The sequence below is a fragment of the Anarrhichthys ocellatus genome, unplaced genomic scaffold (genome assembly GCF_004355925.1).
Source record: "Anarrhichthys ocellatus isolate YVR2014 unplaced genomic scaffold, GSC_Weel_1.0 scaffold21, whole genome shotgun sequence".
Lineage (NCBI taxonomy): Eukaryota > Metazoa > Chordata > Actinopteri > Perciformes > Anarhichadidae > Anarrhichthys > Anarrhichthys ocellatus.
Genome location: NW_022280051.1, coordinates 3,007,943 through 3,035,660, shown reverse-complemented (window position 1 = coordinate 3,035,660; position 27,718 = coordinate 3,007,943). Strand labels below are relative to the sequence as shown.

Genomic DNA, 27,718 nt, shown 5'->3' with positions numbered 1-27,718 from the left:
TCAGAAGAATACCCAGAAAATCTGTGCTCTGCGGAACTCTTAATATTTGAAAATAAAGTCGCATTGCTTCACCTAAGAAACTAATATATTGAACTTTAATCCAATAAACTTGTACAAAGTAAAATGCATAATTTGGCAACATTTACTTCTTCTCATCTAAAAAGCTGGCACAGCAGCCAGTGGGTCGGGGACATTGATGCAGCGACCACTACAGAGAGGAGGAGCATGCCATCTCTCTATATAAGGCCTGAAAGCCTGTCCCTCCTGGATCTGTCACCACTCCTCCCCCACTGAGATTTCCAAACCGTATCCCAGTGCACTCCTCATCTCCCATCACTCTGGTCCAAGGGCTTCCAGAGTTTTCTTCTTCTTCTACCGTCATCTCTCTCCCTCCTGGACGAGAGGGCTACCGCGTCTTACCTGGCCTCCTGTAGAGTCGCATTACTCTGAAGGCACTTAACAACCTAACCTGCAAACCTGCACCTTTTGACTCCTTGACGCTTTTTATTTTCTTGGGACGCGGCTCAAGATGCCAGAGCCCACAAAGAAAGGTAGGAGTTGTTGCCTCCAGCATGTGACAGCCAAAATCCATAATAAGCCTACTGCAGGTTTAAATTAATGTGACAGCAAAAGTAAGTTTAAAGTATTTTTTGTTATTTTTTTATGATTGGCTCACTGTATTTATATCTATTGTCATTGTTTTAGGGAAGTTAGGCGACTCCATCACTTTATGGCTCACCTGCCAGCTCGTTCATAGGAATCCTCAAAGTGACTTTGACGGTGGTTTTGTATTACTAATGCATGCATGTTTCTACCGTCGCGGGGAACAGGAGAATATTTGAGGTTTATGAGCAGATACTATTGTCGCCTGTGGTGGGCATAGTGGATTGTTCTGTGTGATCCAGCTGGAGAAAGACACGATGATGTAGCGCAGCATAGGAATGGCAATGAGCGCCGAGACTGACACAAGCAAAGACCTGTGAGGGATGATGCAACTGGAGCAAGGGCCTCGCTGTATGAGGATAAATAATAGCCTAATTGTGTTTGTCTTTGTGATGATTGATGGGAGCCGACCCGTCAGACCTGCCCCCTGCCCGGTATTCGACTCCTTATTCAACCACACAGCATCCTGTGCCCTCGTCTACACACCACAACGTCACTCATCTGTACCATCATGTCCATCAACTTTCCCTTTAAATCCCCTCTTGTCCGTCATTAGGATATGGTATTACTCCCACCCTCCCCATTAGCCCAGCTCTTTTGGGGGTCCGCCGTCGACCCAGACATGCCCATGTAGAGAGAATGGGACATTTTGTTCGGATCTTTGGAAGCCTTCCACAGGGGACCGTTGATCTGTCTGTGGTTGTTCCTGACACCTCGGGCATGATTTGCACATAGACACTAAGTCCTGAAAGAGGGATTTTTCCTCTGTTGCTCTTTCTGAAGTTTCTACCTTTTTTTTACCATGTTTAAGTTTTTCTTTATCAGAACCAACAGTCTACAGATAGAGGGTGGCATATTCAGTATAGATTATAAACCCCTTTGTGGAAAACCTGGGATTTTATGCTATATGAATTAAATTGGCTTGAACATTCTGCCTTTTGAACAGTGGGCATTGCACTTTCAAGATTGGGTTCAAGGCCGCTCTTTTACTTTCATTGACGCATTTGGGGAGATCACAACTTTTAACAGCCAGCTGCAAACTCCAGAATCCCATTTCTCACATCTAAATCTTATCCTAATCTCTTGGTGGTGCAAGAAAGAGTAGACGTTCACCAAAGCTAGAGGAAACCAAGATCCTGAAATGATGTGAAGCTCAGCTTGGCCTTCATCTAGATGCTCCATTGCATTGTGCACAGTTGCCCTTACAGTGTTCTTCCACAGCCATAAACATCCTTGATCCCCTCAGAGATAAAGCTGAGGGGAAATAGAGGCAGCAGATTCCAGTCGGCCACAAACACTACCCATAAATAGCTGCATAGCCAAGAGCGGCAGTTAAATGAGAGTAGAAAAGTATTGTTCTCTAAATGAGTCTGAACAGCTGAAGAGGAGAAGGCCAGCGCTGTTGTTTTAGACACCCCACTCTCAAGCCTTTAAAAAGTCCAAACCAGAGATGACGGACTGGCTGAGTTGCCCGCAGATCTCTTGGGACCTGGATTCTTGTCCCTGGAATAGTTCAGAATGAGCGCACTTTTAATCCCCACCCCTTGTTCCCTGCCATCTCCCCTTCACAGCCACCAAACCCCTCCTCTCCTCGTCCTGTGCCACACACCAAAACAGACATCTCCCTGCCACCCTCAGTTCAGGTGGGATCGCTCAGAGGTCAGACACCTCCCCAATAAACCTCTGACCCCGTGCCCAGAGTCCTTACAGTGCTGTCCTCAGCTGCCACTCAGTTTAGGGTTTCAGTCGTGAACTCTCCTTGAAGTTCATCACTCTCCCTGGGCTCTGTCTTCTGACAACGTGCTTTGTGTTACCGAATACCACCTCATAAATCAAACCCTTGGTAAGATACAGGGGAAAAAGCCTGTCAACAGCTAATTGCTGCCCAATTACAGTGCTCATATCTCCTCAGACTCTTAAAGTCTCATGGAAGCTCCTCTTGTCTTACCAGAGTTAAAATAAACCCCACAACCGCAGCAAGGGTAAACAGTATAATTAATGTCAGTGTATTAAATCAATACAGGTCATTATTTGGAAGAATGAAGCTGCCGACAGTTTGGCTCACATCGGAGTCTGTATGAGCCCTTCTGTCTGCACGCCAGCAGGGGCAACAGCTGAAAATACATGCAGCCCTGTCAGCTGCACTGGGAGTCCTCAGAGGTGAAATAAAACCTTTCTCCACTCTCATTATCCCAATGTAGATGAGACAGAGCGCGGTGATGTGACCCTGCAGGATTGTGGCCCGCTGGCCAGCGATGCATTGTTTTGAAGTGAGGTGGGTAGCGCGGCTAATTTTGACGAGGAATGCTCAGAGGGAATCGTTACAATTGGACGGATAAGAGCAATGGCTAAGAGGCAATGGGAGGAAAATAGCTGTTAAAAATGGTGCATAGTCAGTGGACATACATGGGTTGCAGTATTCATAGACTGGGTGCAAACAGCTGCAAGTGAGAAACTGAGACTGTCTATGAAGGATTCTCAAAAGTTTAAGATTCTCAAAGAAGATATTCAAGTCTGAGTGTTTTGGATGGGTTATGTAAAAGGCTGGTATTGTTCACAGCTTTTTGAGGAGTAAGTGGGACACTTAATGTCAAGAAAGATGGGTTTGATTATGGAAATTTCATTCCTCTCTACTTTTTGGATATGTGTCTTAAGATCTTTATGGCTGCAAATGCAAAAATAAATTATCGAACGCTGGCTCGAATACCCCTCATACAGCTTTTCATTGACACCATAAACTATTTGCACTCCATGGAAAAATATTCAAATACCCTTTAACTAAAGAAAGACAAGGTTTAAAAAAATCTCTTTTAGGAAACTGATACTGATTAAGGGTCTTTTTAACCCATATCATTTTAATATTAAAGGGATACTAAATCCCTGTTTAACGGGATGTGTGACGGCAACAAAGCCGTTGTCACTCTAAATATGTATATGTAAACATTGCCACTGCATTGTCTTAGCACAGGTAGTATTGGCAACGTAATTTGTTGTTAGGTTAGCCCACAACAGGCTACAACATAAACAATAAAAGGATGGAGGCCTCACCTTAAGTACAGTAAGCCTAAGTAGTTGCTACACCTGTTCCTGTCGTCCACTCGACTGCGTGTTGGTCCAGTCTCTGAGGTCCTTCTCTCGTTTCGACAACCGTGCACTGAGCTCATTTAGGTTAGGTTTTGATTTATAGTTCGGTGTTGGATTTTACCTGAAGACTAAACACATTTGGCATGTCAAACCATGACGCTCCACTGTGGGTGCTCTAAACATAAGTAACATAAGTTTGGAAAACAGGTAACAAATTAACTCAGCAATGCCTTGGGACATGAACACCAGTCTCAAACAACTCCCCGCGTTTGTAGTTTTTTTTTTTTGACCATCCAATAATGACGCAGATGGGTTTACACAGCAGTTACTTGAAAGCCTGGTGTGTCTCATACAGACGCTACAGGGTGCCTTGTGCGTCGACATCAGACGCCGAGGGGCGTGACAAAGCGTCGATATTTGACGCCATGTGAATGAGAACAAGCTGGTACTAGAGAACCTCTGATGGCTCTTCATCTTCATTTTAACCCCGTCATTGCATGCCAAGCATGTATGGATGCTTTGATTTGTTGAGGCCTCGCATTGAGTCCTGTTGCAGGTTTTGAATGTCGTATTCAAACATGTTTCTGTCGCTACCGCCCCACCACCATTAGTTTCATAAGTCTAGACAAGGCAGAGGGCAAACAAATGGTGTGTCATGTGGGCCTCTTTCATAATCAGTTAAGACAACATAGTGTCTAAGCACAAGGAGCTAGTCATCCGGGAGGAGGAGGATTCGGCTTGGTAGTGAATGGATATCAATAAAATCAGTCGATGTGCACAAACGGAAAGACATTCCTGAGTGATTAGGACATGCAGCGAGACATCTCGTTATCATGTTTGGTACTGATGTGTTTCGTTTTTCTTTCTTTTTCTTTTAGATGAGACGTCAAATGGCCAGCCAGAAGGTGAGCGAACGGCGATAGACATCTAATCTCCCCCTGTCACCTCACAGTGTAGCAGATTGTAGCTGCACAAAGTACAGTATGCACAACAACAGACATATATAGTCATCAGAAGAAGGGTAGTTGCACAGGTGAAAGAAGGACAAAGTGAAGGAACCCAAGAGAATACCTCTGTGTACATGTCAAACACCAACCTTTGTCCTCAACAAGATGTTCCGGCACTGAGCCCACACACACGTAACATAATATTCGACGCTCTGAAATTGGCTTGAATGTGCAAACACAGTCACATAGGAGTGTAAATGTGCAGCCAATAGTCGGCAGTATAGACGAGCTGCTGTGCTCCAGAGCGATCTGTGGCAACGACCAAGCTGTCAGTATCTCTGACATTCCTCTCGCCAGCCTGCTGATCCCTCTCTGTTGATTCAGCTGCCGCTCCCGCAGCCCCATGTGAGCAAGGTGCCGGCATGCAACTGGCTTTCTGCCCCCGCTGAGGTTTGACCTTGGAGCTGCAGCATCTTGAGGCTCAAACTCGGTCGGGAGGGGTGGAGAGCTCAGTGTACATAAAAATGTTACTGGGTTAATTCAGGATTTGTCAGATAATAATTTCTCAAAGATTGTCAGTCAAATCTTGGTGGGCAATAATATTTTATTGCCAAACACAGGTCACAACATGTGTAACAACACATGAACATATAAATGTAGGGTTTATGTGCATTTCATGATCCAATGACGCCTTTTTCATTGCCAATACATGCCGGCCTTATCTCAAATAGATTATGAAAACAGTTGTAAAATGCATATAAATACTGCCTGATGATGCATGACACTTCCAGTGGGTGTTGTGGTGATGCTACAACACTCACTGCCTACACCATAAATAAGGCCTCTGAAGCAAAACCACCACAACGCCTCGATGGAGGTATAAAGTATGATTCTGCCTAAGTACTATTTTAACGTTTTTGTAATGTGCATTTCAATTGTGAACCTCATTGACGTTTGTATAATCCTAATCCTGACATATTAACAGCACATTTTGTATATTTATAAGCAGGAAAATAGTCTAAGAATTCGTTTTTTTTCCTGTGTTGTTTTACATGTGAGAATGGTGAAACAAAAATATGATTAATTTTGATAATGTGTGAATGACTACGTGCAGGCGTGTTGTGTGTTTTTATGTGTGTTTGTTTTCACCGTCGAGAGGTTTATTTTGAAACCTGGAGAGGGGGTGTGAATATTCACTCTGTAGATATAATTCACAGGATTGTAACTAGAGAGGATATGAAGGAAAAAAACAACAACAAATTCACAGTATGTACAACATTATGTCATTGGACAACCCCAAAGCTCTTTCAGACCAGCCAAACATCCGCCACTCTTCAAGTCATTTTCTCTACATTCTATTACAAAACAGCAGGACACTCAAAAACATTCCATCTTTTACAATTATACATCTCATCCGGTGTGACATCTGTGGGTCAAGTTGTGTGTGTGTTTATTTGAATGACTGAGAGAGGCATTGCAGATGCTGAAGCTTTTGTGCTTATAAAAAGCAGCTGTTCCATCCACCATTATATTTGTCACATGCTCAGAAAGTGTTGCCCCAGACAGTAACGGTGCCCTGCCCCTACCTGAGATTTCCCTGGAGATTTCTCCACCCCCAGGTGGGTAAACCCTGACGCCCCCTTCACTTCCCCCCCAGAGTTCGTTTGCACATCACCTTCACATCACGTGTTTTCGTTTGGTGTGTGCGATCACGTTTTTCTTTTCTCAAATAATTCACTCTGAGAGTCCTGAAACTGTACTTTTCTTGTGTATGTATGATTGCTCAACACGCTGTATGTTTACACAATACGTTAATTAGGTTAGCTTAGCTGTAAGAGCACAACTGCACTCGCTGTGCACATATCCACGTGCCTGCAGTGCTCTACCTGTATTTGCCTTGACGCTTGGTGCTGACAGTATCTCGTGCTGTGGCTGTCTTTGTGTTGGTGCAACTGTGTGACATACTGAGTCATCAACAAAGGAGGGAGAGAGGGATTGGGGAAATTGGGTTTTACTGACTCTGGTGACTCTAGTCAAAGGCCAGTTTACGATATAATACAAGCAATCAGATCCTTACATGCCGTATGAGTCAGTAAATCACTCCTTCCTTGATCACTTTACAGTATAAGATATGCAATGACCAGATAGTTGCTCCACCGGTGCAACTGATTATAACATGAGACATGATGGCCATATTTGTGCTCTGTATATTCTACTAGATGTACTCTATTCATATACAATATGAATTGATTTAGTTGAATTTGAATGACCGATTTGGGTTGTTCTTTTAGCCATATTAGCAGCATGGCTCTATGGGAGACAATGTCAGTCCACCATTTTGGTCCAGACTGAAATATCTCAACAACTATTGGATGGATTTCCATGAAATGTTGTGCAGACATTCATTGTGCAAAGAGAATGAATCCTGCTGACTTTGGGAGAATTTTTTGTTTCAGACCATTAATACCAATGGTTTTCCCATCAGCTGTACGTTGGTGCTAATTAGCAAACAGTAACATGCTAACATGCAAAATTAAGATGGTGCACATGCAAAACATACCAGCTGAATGTCAGCAAGTTAGCATTCTGGCGTTAGCATTTAGCTCAAGGAGCAGCTGTGTGTCTAAACCTCACAGAGCCATCAGCATGGTCGTAAAATCTACCTTCATTACTCAAATGTCACCAATTAATATAAGGGCTATCTGGTCATTAGCTATTTATACCCACCTTGTTTGAGCAAGCATTATTTTGCAAGGCTACACCGGTGGTTGTGCCCAATGCTTGCTGCTCCAGCTTGGCGCTTTGTCTGCTGTACAGAAGCAGTAGCAGAGGGGAAAGAGCCAGTAGAGACTGATGGGAAGAAACCAGAGGCCACAGAGCCTGAGCCTTTACAGGCTGTGGTGGCTCAGGAGCCGAGCCCCATCGAGAATGGCTCAAACCAACCACAGCCTGGTGGGGTCGGGGTAAAAGAGCAAACAGAGTCTGGTAAATCTGCTAGAAAAGAAGAGGGCCCTTGCTCCCCCCCACCAACTGGTAAGTACGACTTTTAAAGTTGAGTGATTCCCATTTCTCTCTCCAATGCATGGTTAACCCCCTAGCTCTTTCACTTAAAATGCAAACAAGTCCTGAAAGTCCTACTAGTCGTTTCAGTTGCACACTACATGGCTCAGCAGCATGGCAAAGTGATCTAAAACCTAGATTTAGTCTCAGTTGAAAGGTAATAGATTACCTTCACTTCCCAGAAAGCATTGGACTTCACTTGGTTGGATCAATTGATAATTTGCTTTTAAAACAATGCTCTAATTCCTACATGGCTTTAAATGCATGCAGACATCAAATAAGTAAAAAAAGATATATACTTGCACTTCGGTGCAGAGTTTTCAATGTTACGTTTTAAACTTTTCTGGGCATTGGCATTCCCTTTTTTGTGGATACACATACTTTCTCATTTACTTTACTTTTGTAAAATACATTTGGGAAATTTATTTACTTGCTGTCTTATCAATATCTTGTCTGTCTAACCAAAACTAGTTTGCAAGCAGTGAAGCATGTATTTAGCCTAGCATAAAGACTGGATGCATAAGCAGGGGAATTTTTTTTTAAATAAAAATTAAATACAGCCAAGACCTTTAGCTGTCTTCATCATGTTTTATTTTGTTATAGCTAGCGGCGGTTGTCAAAAAGGCACCTTCTTCTTCTTCTTCTTCTTCTTCTTCTTCTTCTTCTTCTTCTTCTTTCGGGGACAGTTGTCAATCATGATGTCACACTCCCTTAGCATCGAATAACTAATTAAAACTTATCCCAAAAAAACAACACTTGAGCATACATCAGTCTGATAAGAACTACCAAAACTTACAAAAACCTTCCTTTGGAAAAATGTATTTGACGAGTACTTTGATTTCTATTAGGCTAAACTAGGCTCAACGCTGTGCTACTACTGTAAGTTTACTTAACGTACAAACGTTGGTAAGGTGGCAAATAAGTTAATTTTAAGGCTTGTGTAAAAGTGTAAAAAGCTTTTCAATGGAAAACTTGCAGCAGCTAGTTAAACCCACCCTTATTCAGAGACAATATTCATCAATCCGCCTACAATAGATGAGTTTATCCTCACTAATTTCAATCATAACTGTTCTTTTTTTCAGAGGACGCCAATTCACTCAAGAAACTCTCAATTGAGCTGCCTAGTAAGATCCCTCTGTTAAATCCCACTATTTTAGTTCCTCTGAAACCCGTAGCCGACTCTAAATCAGATTACCCTCTGTCTGAATGAAGGAAAAGTGTTAGAGACATGTTTATTTTTAGATATTTTGTGTGTCTGGAAGTAAGCGTTTCAATATAAGACGGTGAAAATGTTCAGAAAACCTCTGCTAACATATTAACATACACCCATTAATACAAATTATGTTTCTTTTTTTGATAATTCGACTTCTGAAGTGTTATATGAACATGTTTGTTTTTTGTTTGTTTGTCTGAACACATAAATTGCCATTTATGTGTTCTGGTCATAACAGTCAGATCTACGTTTTGCGATCAGTAATCAAAACAAAGCATGTCATTGATTTTTTTTCAGACCTTTGAATCAGAATCCCTCAGGTCAACGCTTGCTAATCCGTAGTTGCTTGTTGCTTTTACTTTTGATGAGTGTGTGCTTGCTTCAGTGGACTTTACAGTAATATTCCTTACAATATGCTGTAAATTTCTCTCTGTCTTTGTTTAGATGATAGCGTTCCAGCTGCAGGGAGAAAAGACTCAGGTAATACAGTGGTAGCCAAAAAATTCTAATATGGAAATTATACCCTTGTTTTCATACACAAGAGGAAGATCGGCATCAAGAAATTGAGATTGGGTCTCAACCATTTTCTTGTTTTCCGTCACAGCCGGTCAAATGGAAGCTTGTTAGCGGTTTAGTGTTATCCAGGTTAATTTGTCTTAACAATATGGTGTGCAACATGAATAAGGTTGTTTTCCTGTCAATATGTCCGCCATCACTGCATGTAGGACATGATGGGGCTTTTGGAAAATGAAATATTTTTCATTAGCATCAGGATAAAGGATTGAAAAGTAGCAGACAACATTTGACAGATCATTTTGTCAATGGTGAACTTGCATAACATGTAAAGACGGGCCCAGGATACAAACTGTATGGCAACAGTGTGATTCATCCACATTCAGACCTCCCATTACAAAGAAGACTGGAGAATCAGGATGATGAAAATGCCCCTTAAATGTGGCCTGTTGTGCTTATCGGACACCCTTTCTATGTTTCATGTTGTCTGTTTCATGCTTTCAATGTTGCAAAGAGCTTACATTCTGCTGCTGAATGACAAGTGATGGCTGAAAGTGAGAAAATCTGTCTGTCTGACTGTATTACTCTCCTCTGGTAAGACTAAAATGTTCAGATCAAAAGTGAAAGGTGAGTGTATGAAATCTTGAAATGTACTGCTATATGTTTTCCTTGCACAATGACGATGGAGATGTACATGTGTCATGTACAGTATGTGTTTCTCCTGGCTGACCAGTGTGGTCTCTGGGAGACGGCCAGGGCCCAGATGACCTGGACAAGCCCGTTGACAGCCCACCGCAGTCCACCCTGATGTTAGAGAGTCCCCAAAGTGCTGTTATCCCTGTGGGTGAGTGATAGCGCAGCAAAGAGGAGATGAAGATGGTATAAGACATCGAATTCGTTATTAAGATTTGTATGAAGGTGATACATTGATTTCTCTAAGACTTAAGGAAATAGTTACACATTTTGGGAACTTCGCTTATTTGCTTTCTTGCCATAGTTTTATATTTTATTAAACTTTTAGTGTGACATTTATGGTTTATTGACTGGATTGTTGGACACCTCTTTCTCTGCGATCACATTGTATTTTTCTGTGTCTTAAGGTGGAGACATCACCTTTGTTGCCAAGGTTGAGGCCAAAGATCTCCTCCGCAAACCCACGGTCAAGTGGTTTAAAGGAAAATGGATGGATCTAGCTAGCAAGACAGGAAAGCACTTACAGCTGAAAGAAACCTTTGACCGACTGACCAAGGTACTGTACAGCCAGGCCCCCACCTGTCCCAGCTCCTACGTGAGCAACACCTCACAGTAAGCGCTGTTAAACCAATTCTTATATATCACTCCCTGGCAGATGCACACATTTGAGATGCACATCATCAAGGCCAAAGACAACTATGCTGGAAGCTACAGGTGTGAAGTCAGCTACAAGGACAAGTTTGACAGCTGTTCCTTTGACTTGGAAGTTAAAGGTTTGTTAAAGCATCAAGGAGCATTACTATATTCTAATGTGTTAACAAAATACAGTCTAGCATATGTGTTGTTGCTGTCTTACAGAAGCTGAACAGGGCTCACAGAATTTTGATATTCGATCAGCTTTCAAAAGAAGGTAACGAAAGAACTGTCAACAGCAACCATTATGAATTCAGTATGCAACAGTACAGTATTTCTTTTTCTACTTCAACTGAACAAACCAAGGTATTTATTCCAGGAAATAGGATCAATACTGATAACTGCCCCTGAAAAGTGAAGAAAACAACAAGTGCAATAAACAGTTCACCTTCTAGTGATATTATTGTACCACATTTAAGTGTGACAAGATGGTTGTAATGATGTCATTAACCTTTCTCGAAGGTAATTACAACTCAACCTGCCGACACAATGTGTAATTGAAGGCCAACTCTTGCATTTTACATCTCCCTCCAAACAATGTGTCTGGAAAGCAATGCAAAGCATCCCAGTTTTACAATGTTGCCACGCTCTGGCAATATTGCCTGGGACCGCTCTTAAAATGCCTTACACAAAACACCCTGTTTCAAACTTTTATCCGGAAAATAAAAATAAAGTGGTTTTGTGTAAGCATTAGTCATGTGTTAGCTTGGAGCTAATGCATCGATTGAGACTTTGCTTTGTGTTGCTCTTTTAGCATTGTTTTATAGTGCCTGTAACTGTTTCAACTCTGATTGAATCTGTATTAATCTCTCCTTGTTAACAACAGCAGTGAAGGACAAGAGGATGCAGGGGAGCTTGACTTTAGTGCTCTTCTTAAACATAGGTGAGAATCAAATCCCGACCCAGACTTTGTCTTTTTCAGTATTTTTTACTTTGATTTGTATTGGGCTACTGTATCAGTGGCACGTACATTTCTTCAGATGATACACTATGCTTTACCAGAGGTTTTCGAAGTCTGACACTGAGGGCCCGCATTCAAAATTGAGACAACTGCGCAACATCCCCGTCTAATGTCAAAAAATATTGATAGTGCAACATGAAAAAAGTTAATCTCAATGGATTTAAGTCAGTCATATCATTAGTCTTTGTTTTACGTCGACTTGAGAGACAATCATGCTTCATCTCAGTTATTGGTATTTAGTTGTATTTAGCCGATATTTGTTAACGTTTTGGCACCATTGAAAGTATTCTGTAGTAGCTATTAGTTCCTGTTTGCCAAATATAACTGGAATACTTTGAGGATGTAAAGCTGTAATGATTCTCAGGCATATTCTGGAGTTAAGAGCGTCTTTATTCTATGACTCATAAGCTGATTTATGGACGTTTAAATGTTGAGATCATTTTATCCCCTGTAAGTGCACATCACGCTAAATCTAAAAATATGTGCATCGCGTCTGTTTAGTGAGATTTGACTGAGTTATGACTTGTGCAGATTTTGGGATGCACCCTCACAGTTTGAAAACCTCTGGTTTACCAAAGCTACAGTAGTGGCTGCATTTCTCAGATGATAAAGTGCAACGTGAAGTGTAAGTACAACCAGTCCTAGGCAGGGACACACTTCACCAGTGAAATTATACATTTATTTTGGGCTTGTCTCTTCTTCTCCCCTACATATTCAGAAATCAAAGGTTAGTAGAGAGAAAATCATAGGTTTTAAAACGATTAGACCTTACTGCGGGTGAGTACTGTAATCCTGTAGAGTCCCCAGCATGACGTGTAGCTCTAGGAATTGGACGAGCAAGAGTGTTGGCCTCCTGTAGTAAGGTAACACTTCATTTGAAGGCAGCATTCCTAACCGCTCTGTCAGCAATCAGTAATGATGGAAATGGGCCTTGCATCATAAACACTCTGAGGTGACCGCTCTTCAACGAGTCGTGAAGTCAAACGCCACGTTCATGAGGCAGAGTGCACCGTTTTGGATCATTATTGATGTGCTAGTGGGCCAATGAGAAATGATGCTGTAGAATAGTGTTATCTCTACATTGTCGTTTTATTTCAACTTAAAAAAATATAGAGATATACCGCCATGTTTATTTCAGCTTTCTTCGTAATTGCCTGAAAATAAACAGATGAGAGGTACAAACATAGAATGGAATAATATTTGTCGCTATTCACCTCCAATCTTTCAGACATTTTGGGAAAATGTCTATGAAAGAAAGGGCTGTCTGAATGTTCTTTATGTAAACTAATACACAAACATGTCCAGAACGTTGTGTTTACTAACATGGATCTCAAAAATCTAACCTCCTCGATGTCATTATCTAACAGCGTCGGAGCATCTCTGAACACTCAAACCGACAACAAACAAAGGGATGGGCCAGTTCATGAGAGCAACATGAAAGATGTTAAAGTCAACATTTAAAATCTTTGTCACGGGTTTCCCCGATATCCCTGCATGTTGCATATCATGTTATTACAAACAAAAGCGTTCAGCAGTTCAATAAGTTGTACGACAAACAAAAACTCTCCATTATTGATCTGCGTGTGCTTTTGTGTGCTAGTAAAATCCTTCAACCCTGATAAAAAGTATTTTATCCAAACTAAAAGATCCCAACTCAAATTTCCTTCTTCATTCTGCTCCCATTTCATTTTTCCCAATGCATGCTAGAAACCCTAAAAAGCCTTTTTACAATCATTGTTGTGGATTCAATGGCAAACCTAAATCTTAGAATATTATAGAATAAGAACAAGAGTGTGAGATCTTAAAAGATAACTTTTTTTGTCAATCTCCCTTCACTGGTTTCCTCTTTCAGAAAAAACACATATATGATAGATGTTATAAATACTCTCGTTATTGCATTTAACTGAGTCACTGATCTCAGAACGATAGCTAGTCCTACGGAGATAAACGTTGGAAATTGCCACAGAACAGTAGCACAAAGTAGAACAGTAGAGAATAGAAACCTGCTTTGTGAGCCACAATGTGATCAAACACATTTTGGACATTGAGGACCTAACCAAGAGGTCAAGAGAAAACAAAACTCTAATAGACATGTTTATTTTTAGACTGTTTTCCAATCTTCTTTTTCTTTTTTGTCGCAGAGACCGAACAGCGAACTTACAGACGTGATGGGGGGTCAAAAGGAGATGTTGCTTTGTATTAAGGGGTTAAAAAAAAAAGGATGGAAACCACTTGTTTAGAGGATAGATTCGTCTTTGAAGTTCCCTGTAATAACTTCCTGCCATTTTATCAGACAATTTTCGGTTAGCTGTTAAGAAACTGCAATATTTTACCACACACACCCCAGCAATCGATCATGAGTCCTCCTGACTTGTGCTCCGTGGCTCCATTTTGACACTTTAGATTAAATCCCGTTGCATAGACTCGTGAATAATATTGTGCAGACACAATTAACCCTCCAATACTTTGACTCCAGAGCTGATAGCACTGGTAGACAGCTCACCATGCCCATCCCTTTGCGTGACATGTCCCGAGGAACGAAATAGGATATACAATCCTAAAAATGGCAGGGCAGGAACCAAGGAATGCATTAACCTAGTAAAATAAGCAGAGATTGTAAAGCTTAAGGGTGACCCTACATCTATTCTAGAGGTTAATGAGTAGTTCCTCAGGACACGTCGCAAACACCAGCCTCTGACTCGTGCCCTCACAACTTTCCCTCGTATCCGGCTCCACTAGGGAGGCGAAGGTGGATGACACTCCAGAGGTGGATGTGTGGGAGATCCTGAAGGGCGCCCGGCCAGATCAGTACGAGAAGATCGCCTTCATGTATGGCATCACGGATCTGAGGGGTCTGCTGAAGAGGATGAAGAAGATCCCAAGAGAGGAGAAGAAAAGCGAAGGTAAATCAGTTTCTTTCACAGATTTTGGATGTGCTCCTTTGGTGAATATCAGTCTTCCTGTCTGGTTAAAGGGAATCCTGATATTGGCGTCTCTTTTACAACACTTATTTCATCTTTTTTAAGCTTTTACAAAGAAACTGGAACCGGCATATCAGGCGGATAAAGGTGGAAAGATTCGCTTGGTGGTCGATCTGGCCGACCCCACAGTTGACCTGAAGTGGTACAAGAACGGACAGGAAATCAGATCCTCTCCCAAGTACGTCACAACATTTTCCCTTCCCTCTCTTTCCTTGTCCTCTCCCCATCAACACGGCACAAATAAAACGCACGTTTTTAAAAATGCGTTTTATTTGTGGCATCGCCTTTCTTCTTTCTGATATTATGTGTTTTCACATAATGTTTTGTCTCCACTCAAAAGCACAATGGTTAGCATGTTTTACACCACACAGATGCAGTCTGTGTCCTCTTTTTACTAATTCACTTACTTACTTTATCATGTGCCACAGAGACATACATTTTTACAAATAGAAATATATTAAAACCTAAATGTGGGTTAGTAATATAGTATTTATATTGTAACCTTACAGCATCTTCACTCACACACACATTAGGCTACGTTCACACTGCCAGCTTTAATGCTCAATTCAAATGTATTGCTCAGATCAGATTTTTTTTGTTTGGCTGTTATTATTTCTTAAATGTGGCCAATATTAGACTCCATCGGATATATATATATATATATATATATATATATATAAGGCCCTAGAGCTACATCTGGAGGTAAATACAGTGTATGGTGTCAACTGTTGCCATTAACTAAGTGTATATGTCCTCCTTTGTACAGGAAACAGGTGGTACCTCCTTTACAGGTCTTTAACCAAGTGTGGCTTTGGAACAAATTTAATAGATGCTGAATCACATAGTAAATAAATTTAAATAAAGATCATGTACTTTAACAGGCCATTACCACTATAGCCTTAACAACAACAATACAATTATTATGTAGCAGTCATGATTTAGTTTCAAATCTATGACTGAAAGGACTGGAGAGGACATGGTTTCACGTGTTTAGCAGGTTTTTTAGTGCAACAGGTATTTATTTATTAAATGTGAAGACTTGGGTGAAATAATACTAGACACAGTGAAACTTATTCTTGACCTTGGAAATAGTGGTTTGACAAAACCTATTGTTATACAACCCTTTAAAAGGTAATAAAAAGCTACATTTTTAAAGCTGCTATAATAAATATTGTATGACAATAACTTTTTTTCACTGCCTCCAGTTAGCCAGAAGTCATTTAATGCTGTTTTAAGATCAACCACTGAAACTTAATAACATGTTTTTGTTCCTTCATTAAACGTTCTTAATCTTATGTGTCTTGAAATATATAATAATGACAAAATGTATATCTCATAACAGGGTAACATGTATATCTCATAATAGGGTGTAATACCAAATCGAGTGAAAATGATTCTGCAACTAATAGGGTTTGTTTATAGAATTTTAGAGTATATATTAGGATTACAGACTTGTAAACTAAATAAACACTATGCCTAACCTTGCATTCATTAGCTGAGACCTGTAATCAAAGCCATGCAAAGTTAAAGCCATTTGGGAGGTTATTGCTGTTTTCTGGTTTTGGTCTCCTGTTGCATTTTCTCCAGGGCTCCCTGTTCAGAAGATTCACTTTAAAAAACACACTCTCTCTCTCTTTTGACACTGTTTGCCGACTACATAAACCCGTCCAAGCATGTTGTCTCTCTGTCTTTGTCTGTCTTTCTATCTGTGTGTCATATCATTACGCTCTTTCCTGTCTGCCATAATCACCTACTGTACACTCCCTGTGCTCCGGCCCTATTCTGGCTCCACTGCTGACCTTAAGTCAAAGGAAGTAAGTCCATCCGTCCAGTCGGTTCTCTCTTCTCCATGTCAGTGCTTTGGTGTGATCCCGCCCCTCTGTCCAACCTGACTCTTGGGTTTGTGAAGTGCACTTGATGCATGTTGAATAATGATGTTGTTTATTGTGTCAACACTGCTGTACATTTTGATTTTAACAATGATTTTTGGATTCTGCAGCCAACTTTGCCTTTCCTTCCCTTAATTTCTTGTAATAAAATCCCTTCATATTGTACATTGTCTGGTATATTGACTCATACATAGTGTTGGTGATCAGTGATGTGACTAATGGACTTTCTTTTTAGGTATATTTTTGAGATGAAGGGCACACAAAGGATTATGGTTATCAACAACTGCTCCTTGAATGATGACGCAGCATATTCTGTAGCTGCAGGAGACGAAAGATGCTCAACAGAGCTGTTTGTCAAAGGTATCTCGACCGGTTCACCTTTATATAACTTATAAAGAACTGTATATATCATACGATATCTTGCAGATCGGTCAGTGTATGAATCAAAAAGAAATGTGTTGTTTTTCCTCTCTTGCGTTACAGAGTTGCCAGTGAAGATAGTTAAAAATATTGAGGCTGTGAAGACCACAGTGAATGAGAGGATTGAGCTGGAGTGCGAGGTGTCAGAAGAAGGTGCTCAAGTCAAATGGTGAGACTCATTTTAAGATGTCAAAAAATTACAAATCAAACTCAAACTGGACCGCTCTGTGGCCAGCCACTGGTTTGTCAGAGGAAAGGATAATGGAAATATGAAATATGTTTTTTAACCTCAACAAACTCACGTACAATGACTTTCTGACTGGATGCATTGTGGGTCGTGTAGTCATTAAAGGACATTAGCACTAACAGTCCTTTGACCATGACGTGTGTGAATGCGACTATTTTCAAACGCTTCTTCCTCCTTCAGGATGAAGAACGGTGTTGAGGTTCCAACAGGAGTGCGCTCCAGATACCGAGTTAAGTGTGAAGGAACAAAACACTTCTTGGTGATAGATGACGCCTCCAGGGAGGACACTGGGTCCTACTCCATCATGGCTACCGGCGGCACATCTGAGGCTCATGTACAGGTTGACTGTATGTAGCATCCAAGCCTTGTTCACAATGTCTGTGTCTTTGCATGTTTTTTAAAGGAATCAGTATTAATAATGTGCTCCATTCTGTTCTACACCTGTCTCATATTTTTAATTAGTGAAACCGCTGAAGGTGTTCCAGGACCTTCAGGATATAACAGTGTTGCTCGGTCAGCCCATCAACCTGCACTGTGAGATTTACCCGGGCAACGTCCCCGGTCGCTGGTACAGGAATGGACAGCTGATCCAGCCCAATGACCGCATCAACATCTTACACAAAAATAAGTATGCGATCCATTTTGAACTCCGTTCAATCAAAACCAATTTCACACAAACGCTGTCTAATGTAATTTTGGCTTTCCAGGTCTCATCGTCTTGAGATTGCGACCGGCTCCCTTCACGATGCAGGAGACTACACTTTTGTTCCGGAGGGATATTCACAGAGCCTCTCTGCCAAAATTCACATTATTGGTACACGACCTGTTCTTCATTGGACTGCGCAATTTTATATTTTGACATTATACTGAAAAAAAGCAGAATAACATATATGTTTATGGTGTAATTAAATTTTCTATAGACCCACCAAGGGTGCACTTGGAGAGCTTGAACTTCCCAGACAACACCGTGACAATTGTGGCGGGAAACAAACTTCGCTTGGAGATCCCCATCAGTGGAGAACCAGCACCCAGGGTGGTGTGGATGAAGGGAGAAAGGGTGAGCTTCAATCTATTTAGTGTTAAACTCTTTTAAATCATACGGCTGGCATTATTTTGATTTTTAATTTTAATTTAAATTTTGATAACAAATAAAAAAAACAGGAAAATACTCCATACCAAAGTACTACCCTATCCTGTGTCTTGCATTCAGGCCTAAGCCTTTCATTTTTTAGAAAAAGCAGCTGTGCAGTAGGTTTTATCAAACGCTACTTAAACAGGAATAAACATGCATTAATGAGGACTATTTCAAGACTCAGATTAAAGCACATTAGGTGCTCTTTTGAGTATTTTCAGCAGCAGGACTGTGTATGTGGGATTGACTCAAAATAAACTACAGCGGCCTTGTTCACAGTATTGAATGAACGTATCACGCAGTGCAACAGAGAGGCAAATTTAGGTGTTTGGAGCTTTAAAATAGGAATAAGTTATATCAGGCTTCGGAGACACAAGTTATGAATCATAAATTATGAAATAAATAATAAAATTGTTGGTAATTTCATGGGATTTATTGATAATAACAAAATATTCCCAGCCTTTCATTTTTACTTCACATTAAAGGCTTACATGTAATTATTTTTCTGTCTCATTTGCTTTAGGTGATTCTTGAGTCGGGCCATCGCGTCCGCGCTGAAACATCCGGCGACCAGACCAGCCTGACAATTGACGTCACGGAGCGGGAGGACACAGGCAACTACAAGATTGTCCTGCAGAATGAGGCCGGTGAAGCCACAGCCAGCATTAAAATCAAGGTTGTAGGTAAGTGATCACAAAAACACAAAGGTAGAGAATTGCATATAAGTTTCTTCAATCCTTAACATGACGCTATGTTTTCTGCAGACATCCCTGACCCTCCAGATGCTCCCTTGGTCCCACAGGTGGGCGGTGATTGGTGCTCAATGACATGGGATCCGCCAAAATATGATGGGAGTTCACCAATATTAGGTAAACGTCACTTATTACTTATTACAGCAGCTTAAATGTATGTGTAGGGGGTTAAATGACAAGCTTTCCGACCGTCCTCTAAAGGCTACTTCATCGAGAGAAAGAAAAAACAGAGCTCCAGATGGATGAGACTCAACTTTGACCTGATCAAAGAAACAGCATCAGAACCCAAGAAGATGATTGAAGGCGTGCCATATGAAGTGCGGATCTTTGCAGTCAATGCCATTGGTGTGTCCAAGCCCAGTGAACCATCCAAAGCCTTTACTCCCCTCGGTGAGTAGCCCAAATGTCTCCACTGAGCAGTCTAAACACTGGCCTGTGAGCTGTTACTGCCAATAATCTGTTCGGGAAAGTATTACGAGAGGCTTCAGTTTATCTAACCGTTTCATGATAATGGAGGAAATTTCAAAGAGTGGGCCAGTGACATGTGCATGTGTGATCTGCCCTTGGTAGCCCGGCGACGCAGCTGTTCCTCCCGATAGCCCACCATCCCAAGCATTCTGACAGTGACCTCCACTGGACATGCAGGAGCTTTAGAGGATATTAAATATGTCTTCATAATGCCTGCCAAATCATCTGCGGATTAGAGGTTTAGGAGATCAGGTCTGTCAGAGGGTTCAATAGGAGTTAAATGTGATTCAGAATACAAGAATAGATGGAAAGAGCAGGGACTAATGAGATCTGATATGCAGATTCAGAGCATACCAACCAGAGTGAGAGGTGCCTTTCTCACGTCTTCATGACTTGCCAAAATGGATATTTTGCGATATTGGTCATTCCCATTGTTGGACTGTTGCTATGATTCTGATCTCTAAACCTCTCTTCTCCACTCAGCTGTGACCAGTGAGCCAACCATGCTGGTCGTGGACGATGTCACCGACACCACAGTGACCGTAAAGTGGCGTCCTCCTGAAACCATCGGAGCTGCTGGTCTGGACGGATACTTGATAGAGTACTGCATAGAAGGAAGTGAGACAACCTCAAATCTACTAAAAGCCACGACAGACTGTGTGATTTTTGTTCTGTTCCAGACAAAAGTTGACAATTATGAGAGAAATGGTGTGAAACCTTTTACTGTTAATCTAAACTATTGGTCCTAAATCACAATGTGATACACCAGCAGCCGATTTAGAGCTTATGCACCCCAAATATAGCTGTCGCATAGTTTGTGGTGGCCTTACATTGTTTGCACATGTTTGTCACAGCCCACAATAAATTTCAGTGAATTTTTTATTCAGCTGGACTGATTTTTCCCTACAGCTGATGACTGGATAGTTTCCAACAATGAGCTGACAGAGAAGACCAAGTATACCATCACTGGGTTGACTCCAGGGACTAAAATTTTAGTTCGAGTCAAAGCCATCAACGCTGCCGGACCCAGCGCTCCACGGACCATTCAGCACTCTGTCCTGGTCAAAGAGGTTATTGGTGAGCTCTGAAAACTGCTGTGGAGTGTTTTGAACATGAACCTTTGTAACTTTCTGTTACATGACTTTAGAGTTGATTGTTTTGAAGGAAAAGATTGAAACAAACATCAATATTGACACCTTATGGTCTGTTTCCTCCTCAGAACCACCCAAGATCCGCGTCCCCCGACACTTGAAGCAGACATACACTCGAAGAGTTGGAGAAGCAGTCAACCTCGTAGTGCCATTTATGGTATAGCAACCTCCCGAACGATCAATATCCGCTGTGTCTTTGAGCAGAATCATAAACTGTGTATGTGATGTCTGCAGGGCAAACCCAGGCCGAAGGTCTCCTGGCTGAAAGAGGGCACGGCAATAGACCCAACCCACGTCAGCATCCGCAACACAGACTGTGACAGCATAATGTTCATCCGTAAAGCGGAACGCAGCCACTCTGGAAAGTATGAGATGGCTGTGCAGGTTGAAAACCACGTGGACACGGCCATTCTTGACATACAAGTCGTAGGTGAGTGACGTTTTTAACAGCATCAAATTCTGTCTCCTGAAAAAAATGCCCTAAAAGATATTAAAAGTCTTCAATTTAATTGAGAAATCTAAGTCTCTTCATTGCTGTCGACAGTAACAGTCACGATATTTTCTCTGATTGCTAGACCTACCCGGGCCTCCTCAGTGTGTGACCATTGAAGATGTTTGGGGAGGAAATGTGGCTCTGGTCTGGACTCCTCCAAAAGACAACGGCAACGCCCCGATAACAGGCTACACCATACAAAAGGCAGACTTGAAGACAATGGTGGGAGATCAATTTTACAAAATATACTAAACTGAAATTGCAAATGATCTGTAATAAATATTTACATTGACATGCTTCAATCTGCTTTTCAGGAATGGTACACATGCATTGAGCACTACCATCGCACCTGCATCACCATCACAGAGCTGGTGGTAGGGAACGAGTACTTCTTCAGGATCTTCGCAGAGAACATGTGTGGCCCGAGCGATACTGCCACCCAAACCAAGAAAAGCGCAGTCATCGTCAAAGAAGGTAACAATGACTGCCATATTGGCAAATGTCAATGGTTACTAACAATTTCTGATGGGGGAAAATGCTTCCAAAGTCAGAACCTTGGAACAAATCACCTGCATTTCACGTGTCAAAAATGTCAATAAAGTTGTCTTTTCATTTGCTGACTATTCTTTTCACAGCTGTTATCTGAAAGGTACTGTCAGTGATGTTTTCCACCTTAAAGCGAGTCTGAATTGATTTACAGACTCACTTTAAAATGTTGTAGACTCAGCCGATGATAAACAAAAAAATGTTGTCTTTCCCTCATCACTTAGGGAATTTCCCACATGATACCGCTCAGCGACAGTATCATGCGCAACCCCATTCCTTTACCCTTACCCCAACAGGCATGCAGCTGAAAACGCACGAGTTCAACGACCACGACTTCATGGAGGCGCCAAAGTTCACGCAGCCGCTGATCAACACTTGTGCTGTTGCCGGCTACAACGCTACTCTCAACTGTAGTGTCCGTGCCAACCCAAGGGTAGGTGCAGAACCACAGCAAGTTAGATGTGATAGTAAAGTGTTGGGTTACATTAGGCGCAGTCAGGGGGTGGGGAGTATTTGTAGTCCTTCAGGATCATGTTGTATTATAGCATTGATTCTCTTCCTAATGTGCCAAATGTGCTTGCTGCTGACGTTTCGGTTTTCTGACTGCAGGCCAATGTGATCTGGATGAAGAATAAGATAGCTATCCTCGACGACCCGCGCTACCGCATGTTTAGCAACCAGGGAGTATGTACTCTAGAGATCAGGAAGCCCAGCCCCTATGATGGCGGCATGTACACCTGCAAGGCCAGCAACAACCTGGGAGAGGCCCAAGTGGAATGCAAGCTGGAGGTCAAAGGTGAGTGTGGACCAGGATGGGAGCTCAGTGGGCCTTACTGGGAACCCGTCTGTATCTGAGTCTGGTTTCTCAAAGCCTTTCACCCTTCTTGTTTTATTTCTTCATTTTTACTGTGCCTTTGCCAAAGGAATAGTTTTTTCTTGATCTAAAAAAGAGAAACAGAAGAATCCTTTTCGTCACTGTCTTAGTATAAGGATGCAAAGGTGGCTTTGGGAAACCAACTCCACTGGAGTACTGTAGTGTTTGAACTTTGTCTACCAAAGGGCTAACCACATAGGCGCTGGACATGTAAGTATCTGGATTGAGCTGCACCTGCTATTCATAAATTCATGGCTACGGTAGTGTGGAAGTCCTTCTGAAGTTCTTAGTAACTTTTAACTAGTTCCTGGTCATTTCCTAATCGGGTTGCACTATTAGAACTTAAGGAATAACTGAGCTGTAGTAGTAAAGACATTATTAATCTATAAATTGGCTGATAGGAAACATCCGTAGCTCCATCCAATCCAAAGCAATGAACTATGGAAACAGGAAGTCACTGTAGCATCACGAGCTGTCACATAACTGCCGAAAATAACAGCATTAGGAGGCCAAACCATACATTTAACTTACCTGCTTATCATAAGTAAATGTAGGTTCGTCTTTATTTATATATGCATATATGAAGAAATATGAATGGCATGAGTTAGAAGCATTCAGTTTGTTTATAGTGTTATTTGAAATGTAGTTTTTGCAAAATGTAATTTCAGAGCATTTAAATCAAGTATCTGGTCACATGTGTGGACCATAGTATCTCTTTTACTGTTGACTCTAAACCATGTATGTATAAAGAGAACTGGATTCAGCAGTGGAGATGGGCCCCCGTTCATTCCTATGAAAGTTAAAGTAGTTTTCATCGTCGCCAAACCTTGTAATTACACTTCTGGGTCTGTCATGTGATGCCATTGAGCCCAAAAATACTTTTTCCCATTGACTTACATTGGAAAAAGAGAAGTCTGTAAATCGGTTGAATCTTTTCTTTTTTCATTAGGTCCTTTAAGTTGTAAAATTGTTTAATAGCAGAATCCAAAGTAAACTGCCGTTCATGTGAGCGGGCTGAGACTGAGCGGCTGGGAAGATCTGGGTAATTTTATACCAGGCAGTTGAACTTCGGATTTCCTTGGTATAAAATTACCTGGATCTTCGGCCCATAGAGCAATAATTGCGCCAGTGTTTCCTTAAACCCCGCCTCCCAACCACCACACAAAAATAACTCTATTGGATGCTATTTAAGTTTTATACTGTGTTCATTTACCTATTAAAAAAAGATCTGCAGAATTACAGATGTCCCTTTCACAATGCAAGTATATGGGGAAAAGTCATTTTTGGCATCACGTAATGGACCAAGAAGTTGTGATTACAAAGTTTGGCCACTATATCAAATTGGCCTCAAAGCCTGGCGCTGTTCCTGGGGGCTGTCTCGAAACTGGTGAAAATATCAGGCTAACGTTGTCAGTAAGCTCAATTAGCTCACTGACAAAGTTACATTAATCTCTATGCAAGAACTATTTGTGTGGTGCAACCCGTTATTTAATTTTCTCCACCAACTAATTGCTGTTTGAATTCATGAACAGTTGGTGCAACCGACTCCTGGACACCATTTTCTAAATAGATACAAATAATCCGTTCATTTGTGTGCAGTGCACAGTGTGTCTGGTGACACATTTCCATCACCACCACATGTAGATGTTTATCCCCCGTGTTCTCTATCCAGTCATCTTGTTCATCATCACAACAACACACAGTCTGTCACCAGTCGCACCTCAGTAGGCATAACATATAGAGCTGCGATGTTTTTGTGTTGTCTTAAACGATTCTCCACAGATTCCACTGTCCTCTTTATGCCACACAGTTAACTCCTCATATAAAAGAGTTCAGTAATAACTCAACAGTATTCCCTGGTGCACACATATAACTCCATGTTAACATTTTGTTAACCCCTCTTCTCTTCTCTCTCCCCCAGTCCAAACTCAAGAATTGTGAATGTATGTTCTCATATAAGGTAAGCTTTCATATGGTTTTGGCATATGAAGCTTATGTCATTCATTATGCATCTTCCAGGCTGCTTGTGTAACCTTGCTTTTCTCAGTCGGTGGGACTGTGGCAGCTTTTTCTTCCTCATGAAAGCAGGTGCCAGAGAAAGAACATGTGAAATCGGGCATTAATGAAACAAGGTTTGCATGACAACTCTTGCCAAATTATTCCCCGGTACTGCTTTGCTGGCTGAATTTTAACAGCCCTGTTTTGAATATTTTGAATTGATTGCCATAGTCGTTGGTGTGAAATGGAGTGAATTCAAAGACTACCTCTCATTTATTTTGTGCCACAGATAAGGTGAGTAATACATTTTGCAAACTTGCTAACCTTTGCCAAAGAATCCAGAGCTGGGAATGTGTTTTATATTATGTTGACATGACATCGACATATATTATATCTGCTGGTAATTAAAATCATACAGGATCCAAACAAAGCTTACTAACACTGGGTATTTTCCACCTTCCATTTGGACCTGAGTGATGAGTTGTGTATGACAGTTCCTGTTGTATCCCTTAGCTTACAGTGGTGGAAAGTAACATTTACTAAAGTATTGTAATTAAAGGGATATTTTGACATTTAGGGAAGTATGCTAATTTGATTTCTTGCAGATAAATGGGAAGATTGATACCACTCTCATGTCTGTCAATTAGATATGAAGCTACGGACAGTTAGCTTAGCTTAGCTGGGGATGCACCAATACTTATCTGATAGCAGGCCAATACTGACTCACATAGCTGGATGATGCTGATCTATTTAATGAAATTCTATATTTGTGTACTATATATTTTAACTCTATGACATTTATCTGTCTCTGCAGATTAAGATTTTATATACAAAACATGTGATCAGCCTCTAAAATATGATGACGTGTTGTAGGTTTAAGTGCCCAACAGTGTATAAATTGGTCAAAATGAGCTCCTCCTCAATGGTTGTTTTTACGCTAATTGATCTCAAAATCATAATCCAATAATTTAATATATATTTAAGTATACCACACTAAATGCTTACTTTTAATGTTTGCTATTTTAAGTACATTTGCCAATAAATAAAATGTTTTATGCATTATTACGAGAATAAATTTGCACTGTGGTACGATAACAAACTTAAATATAGGATATACTTCCACCACTGTTAGCATATTGTGGATGACTAAAGACAGTGTACGCTTCATTAATCTGGAATTGTATTTCAGTGGTATCAACCATGCTTCTGGTTCTGCAAGCCTGAGCAAACGCAGAGATTTACAAACTGAGTGTGCATTGCGAACATGAGCTATTCCGGCCAGATTTCTTTCCTCCTCTCACTCTTTATCCAGTGGTTTGAACTCCTCTCTTCTGTGCATTCTGTTTGTTCTGTCAACTTCTTGCTCTTCTCTTCCTCTTCTCCTTCCTCTTCTTCTCTCTGTTTTTCACTCTCCACTTCCACCTCCGCCTCTCCTGACAATATTATGAGTTTTTCCTCTCGTCCCTCAGGAGGCTTCACCTTCTACGAACTCATGCAACGCGGAGTGCCCCTACACCTGATTGACAAGTACATGACCGAGAAGATTGTCGAGCAAGAGAAGTAGAAACCGGATAGAGTGCAATGAGACACTTAAGCTTTGCTGACATCTGCCGCTGATAGTGATCCTATTCTCTCACCTACTGAGGTCAGCGGCCTGAAGGTTGGATGGAGGGGCGATGGAGGGATGTCGCGACTGATGGGGGAGTGTGGGGGGAGGGTTTACTGGTCTGTGGTGTGGCATGCTGTGTGCAAGTTTGGAGCTAATTACTATAGAAATATAAAAAGCCAGGTCACTTTTTTGTCCACCCTCTTGTGTTCCAAATACTGTGTCAGCTCAGATGCATGCCGGCAGTGTTTTGGTAGCTTTGATAAGTACATGTAGCGTGTAAAAGAAAACTAAAAAACAACATATATAGCACAGTGACACACTTGCCGTATTTTACATGTTGATTCTTGTTGGGAGTGTTTGCTGAAGGTGATAATTTATTTCCGGGGTCTGAAAGAAGGGAAAAGGGAGTGTATAAACAATGTTTGGGTGTTTTTATTTCATGTCAGAACTTATATATGCGAGAAAAATATAAATAGACCAGAGTAATGTTGGATAAATGATGTGCAGACTCTTCTAAGATAATTCACATTAATATAATTCAATGAATAATTGTTCATTTCACTTTTTCTGTGTGGGTCATTTATGTCAAATAAGTGCGTAAATGTAGAGGTTTACACACAGCCCATATTCTGCACGACACTATGCTTTTTAGATTCATATTGGACTTGAGGTTTGATTGATGCTCAGTCATGTGCGCATGCATTTACCTTTGTAATTATGACCCATGGAGTAAAATAAAAAGTAATTTTAAAATGTGATTTTGCTTTGAGTACTCTTTTTCTTTGGATTATAATACTATGACTTTTTTGATTTATTGTGGTGCAAAGGGTGGACGACACCTTACTTAAATCCACTTGACTTAAAATATATGCAGGACCTAAAAAAGTAATAAATGAATGAATATATTTATTAATCAAAAATAGCCTAAATTTATAAGAAAAAATCAATCACTGTGGTCACATCCTTGGAATTTCTTCAAGGAATTTGGGTGGTTTATATTATAAAATTAAACACTCACACATGTGTGTTTCATTGGATTATTCCAGTAGATTTAGATTCATTAAGATTAAGGATTCTGTATTTCTCCACCACAATTAGTTCAAGGCGGTGTGAATTAAGACTTACATGTGCAGAAAATGTAACAGCTAAATTGAATGACTACAGTTTGTGAGGGGAATAATAAAGTTATTATATGGCCAACCTAAATATATCAATACAAACCAGGAGGAGTAACATTCAAACATGAATATGTGAATATTTTTAATTTGCTGTCATTTTAATATGATGGAATACATGGATAAACAATTGCTTCACATTCCGTGTTTGACAAC

General features: G+C 40.9%; 1 protein-coding gene across 7 annotated transcripts; it reads left to right on the top strand.

Moving 5' to 3' along the window:
• The first annotated feature begins 283 nt into the window (after positions 1–283).
• On the top strand, positions 284–27,145 carry mybpc1 (myosin binding protein C1). 7 transcript variants are annotated; one of them, XM_031858911.1, is made up of 33 exons: positions 284–551; positions 4,626–4,652; positions 6,242–6,313; positions 7,512–7,727; positions 8,837–8,878; positions 9,412–9,447; positions 10,214–10,324; positions 10,581–10,729; positions 10,829–10,946; positions 11,032–11,083; positions 11,693–11,749; positions 12,546–12,554; positions 14,567–14,730; positions 14,854–14,986; positions 16,933–17,057; positions 17,181–17,286; positions 17,545–17,711; positions 17,827–17,992; positions 18,072–18,178; positions 18,285–18,421; positions 19,020–19,179; positions 19,261–19,365; positions 19,450–19,638; positions 20,200–20,334; positions 20,626–20,793; positions 20,936–21,024; positions 21,102–21,297; positions 21,443–21,582; positions 21,675–21,834; positions 22,203–22,339; positions 22,516–22,702; positions 24,702–24,740; positions 26,248–27,145. In XM_031858911.1, the coding sequence occupies exons 1-32, from the start codon at positions 530–532 to the stop codon at positions 24,719–24,721; spliced, it is 3,702 nt and encodes a 1,233-aa protein (XP_031714771.1). In that variant the 5' UTR covers positions 284–529; the 3' UTR covers positions 24,722–24,740; positions 26,248–27,145. The 7 variants fall into 7 exon arrangements, with proteins under 7 accessions (XP_031714771.1, XP_031714775.1, XP_031714774.1 ...); XM_031858915.1 differs by lacking the exon at positions 8,837–8,878; XM_031858914.1 differs by lacking the exon at positions 9,412–9,447.
• Positions 27,146–27,718: the final 573 nt, after the last annotated feature.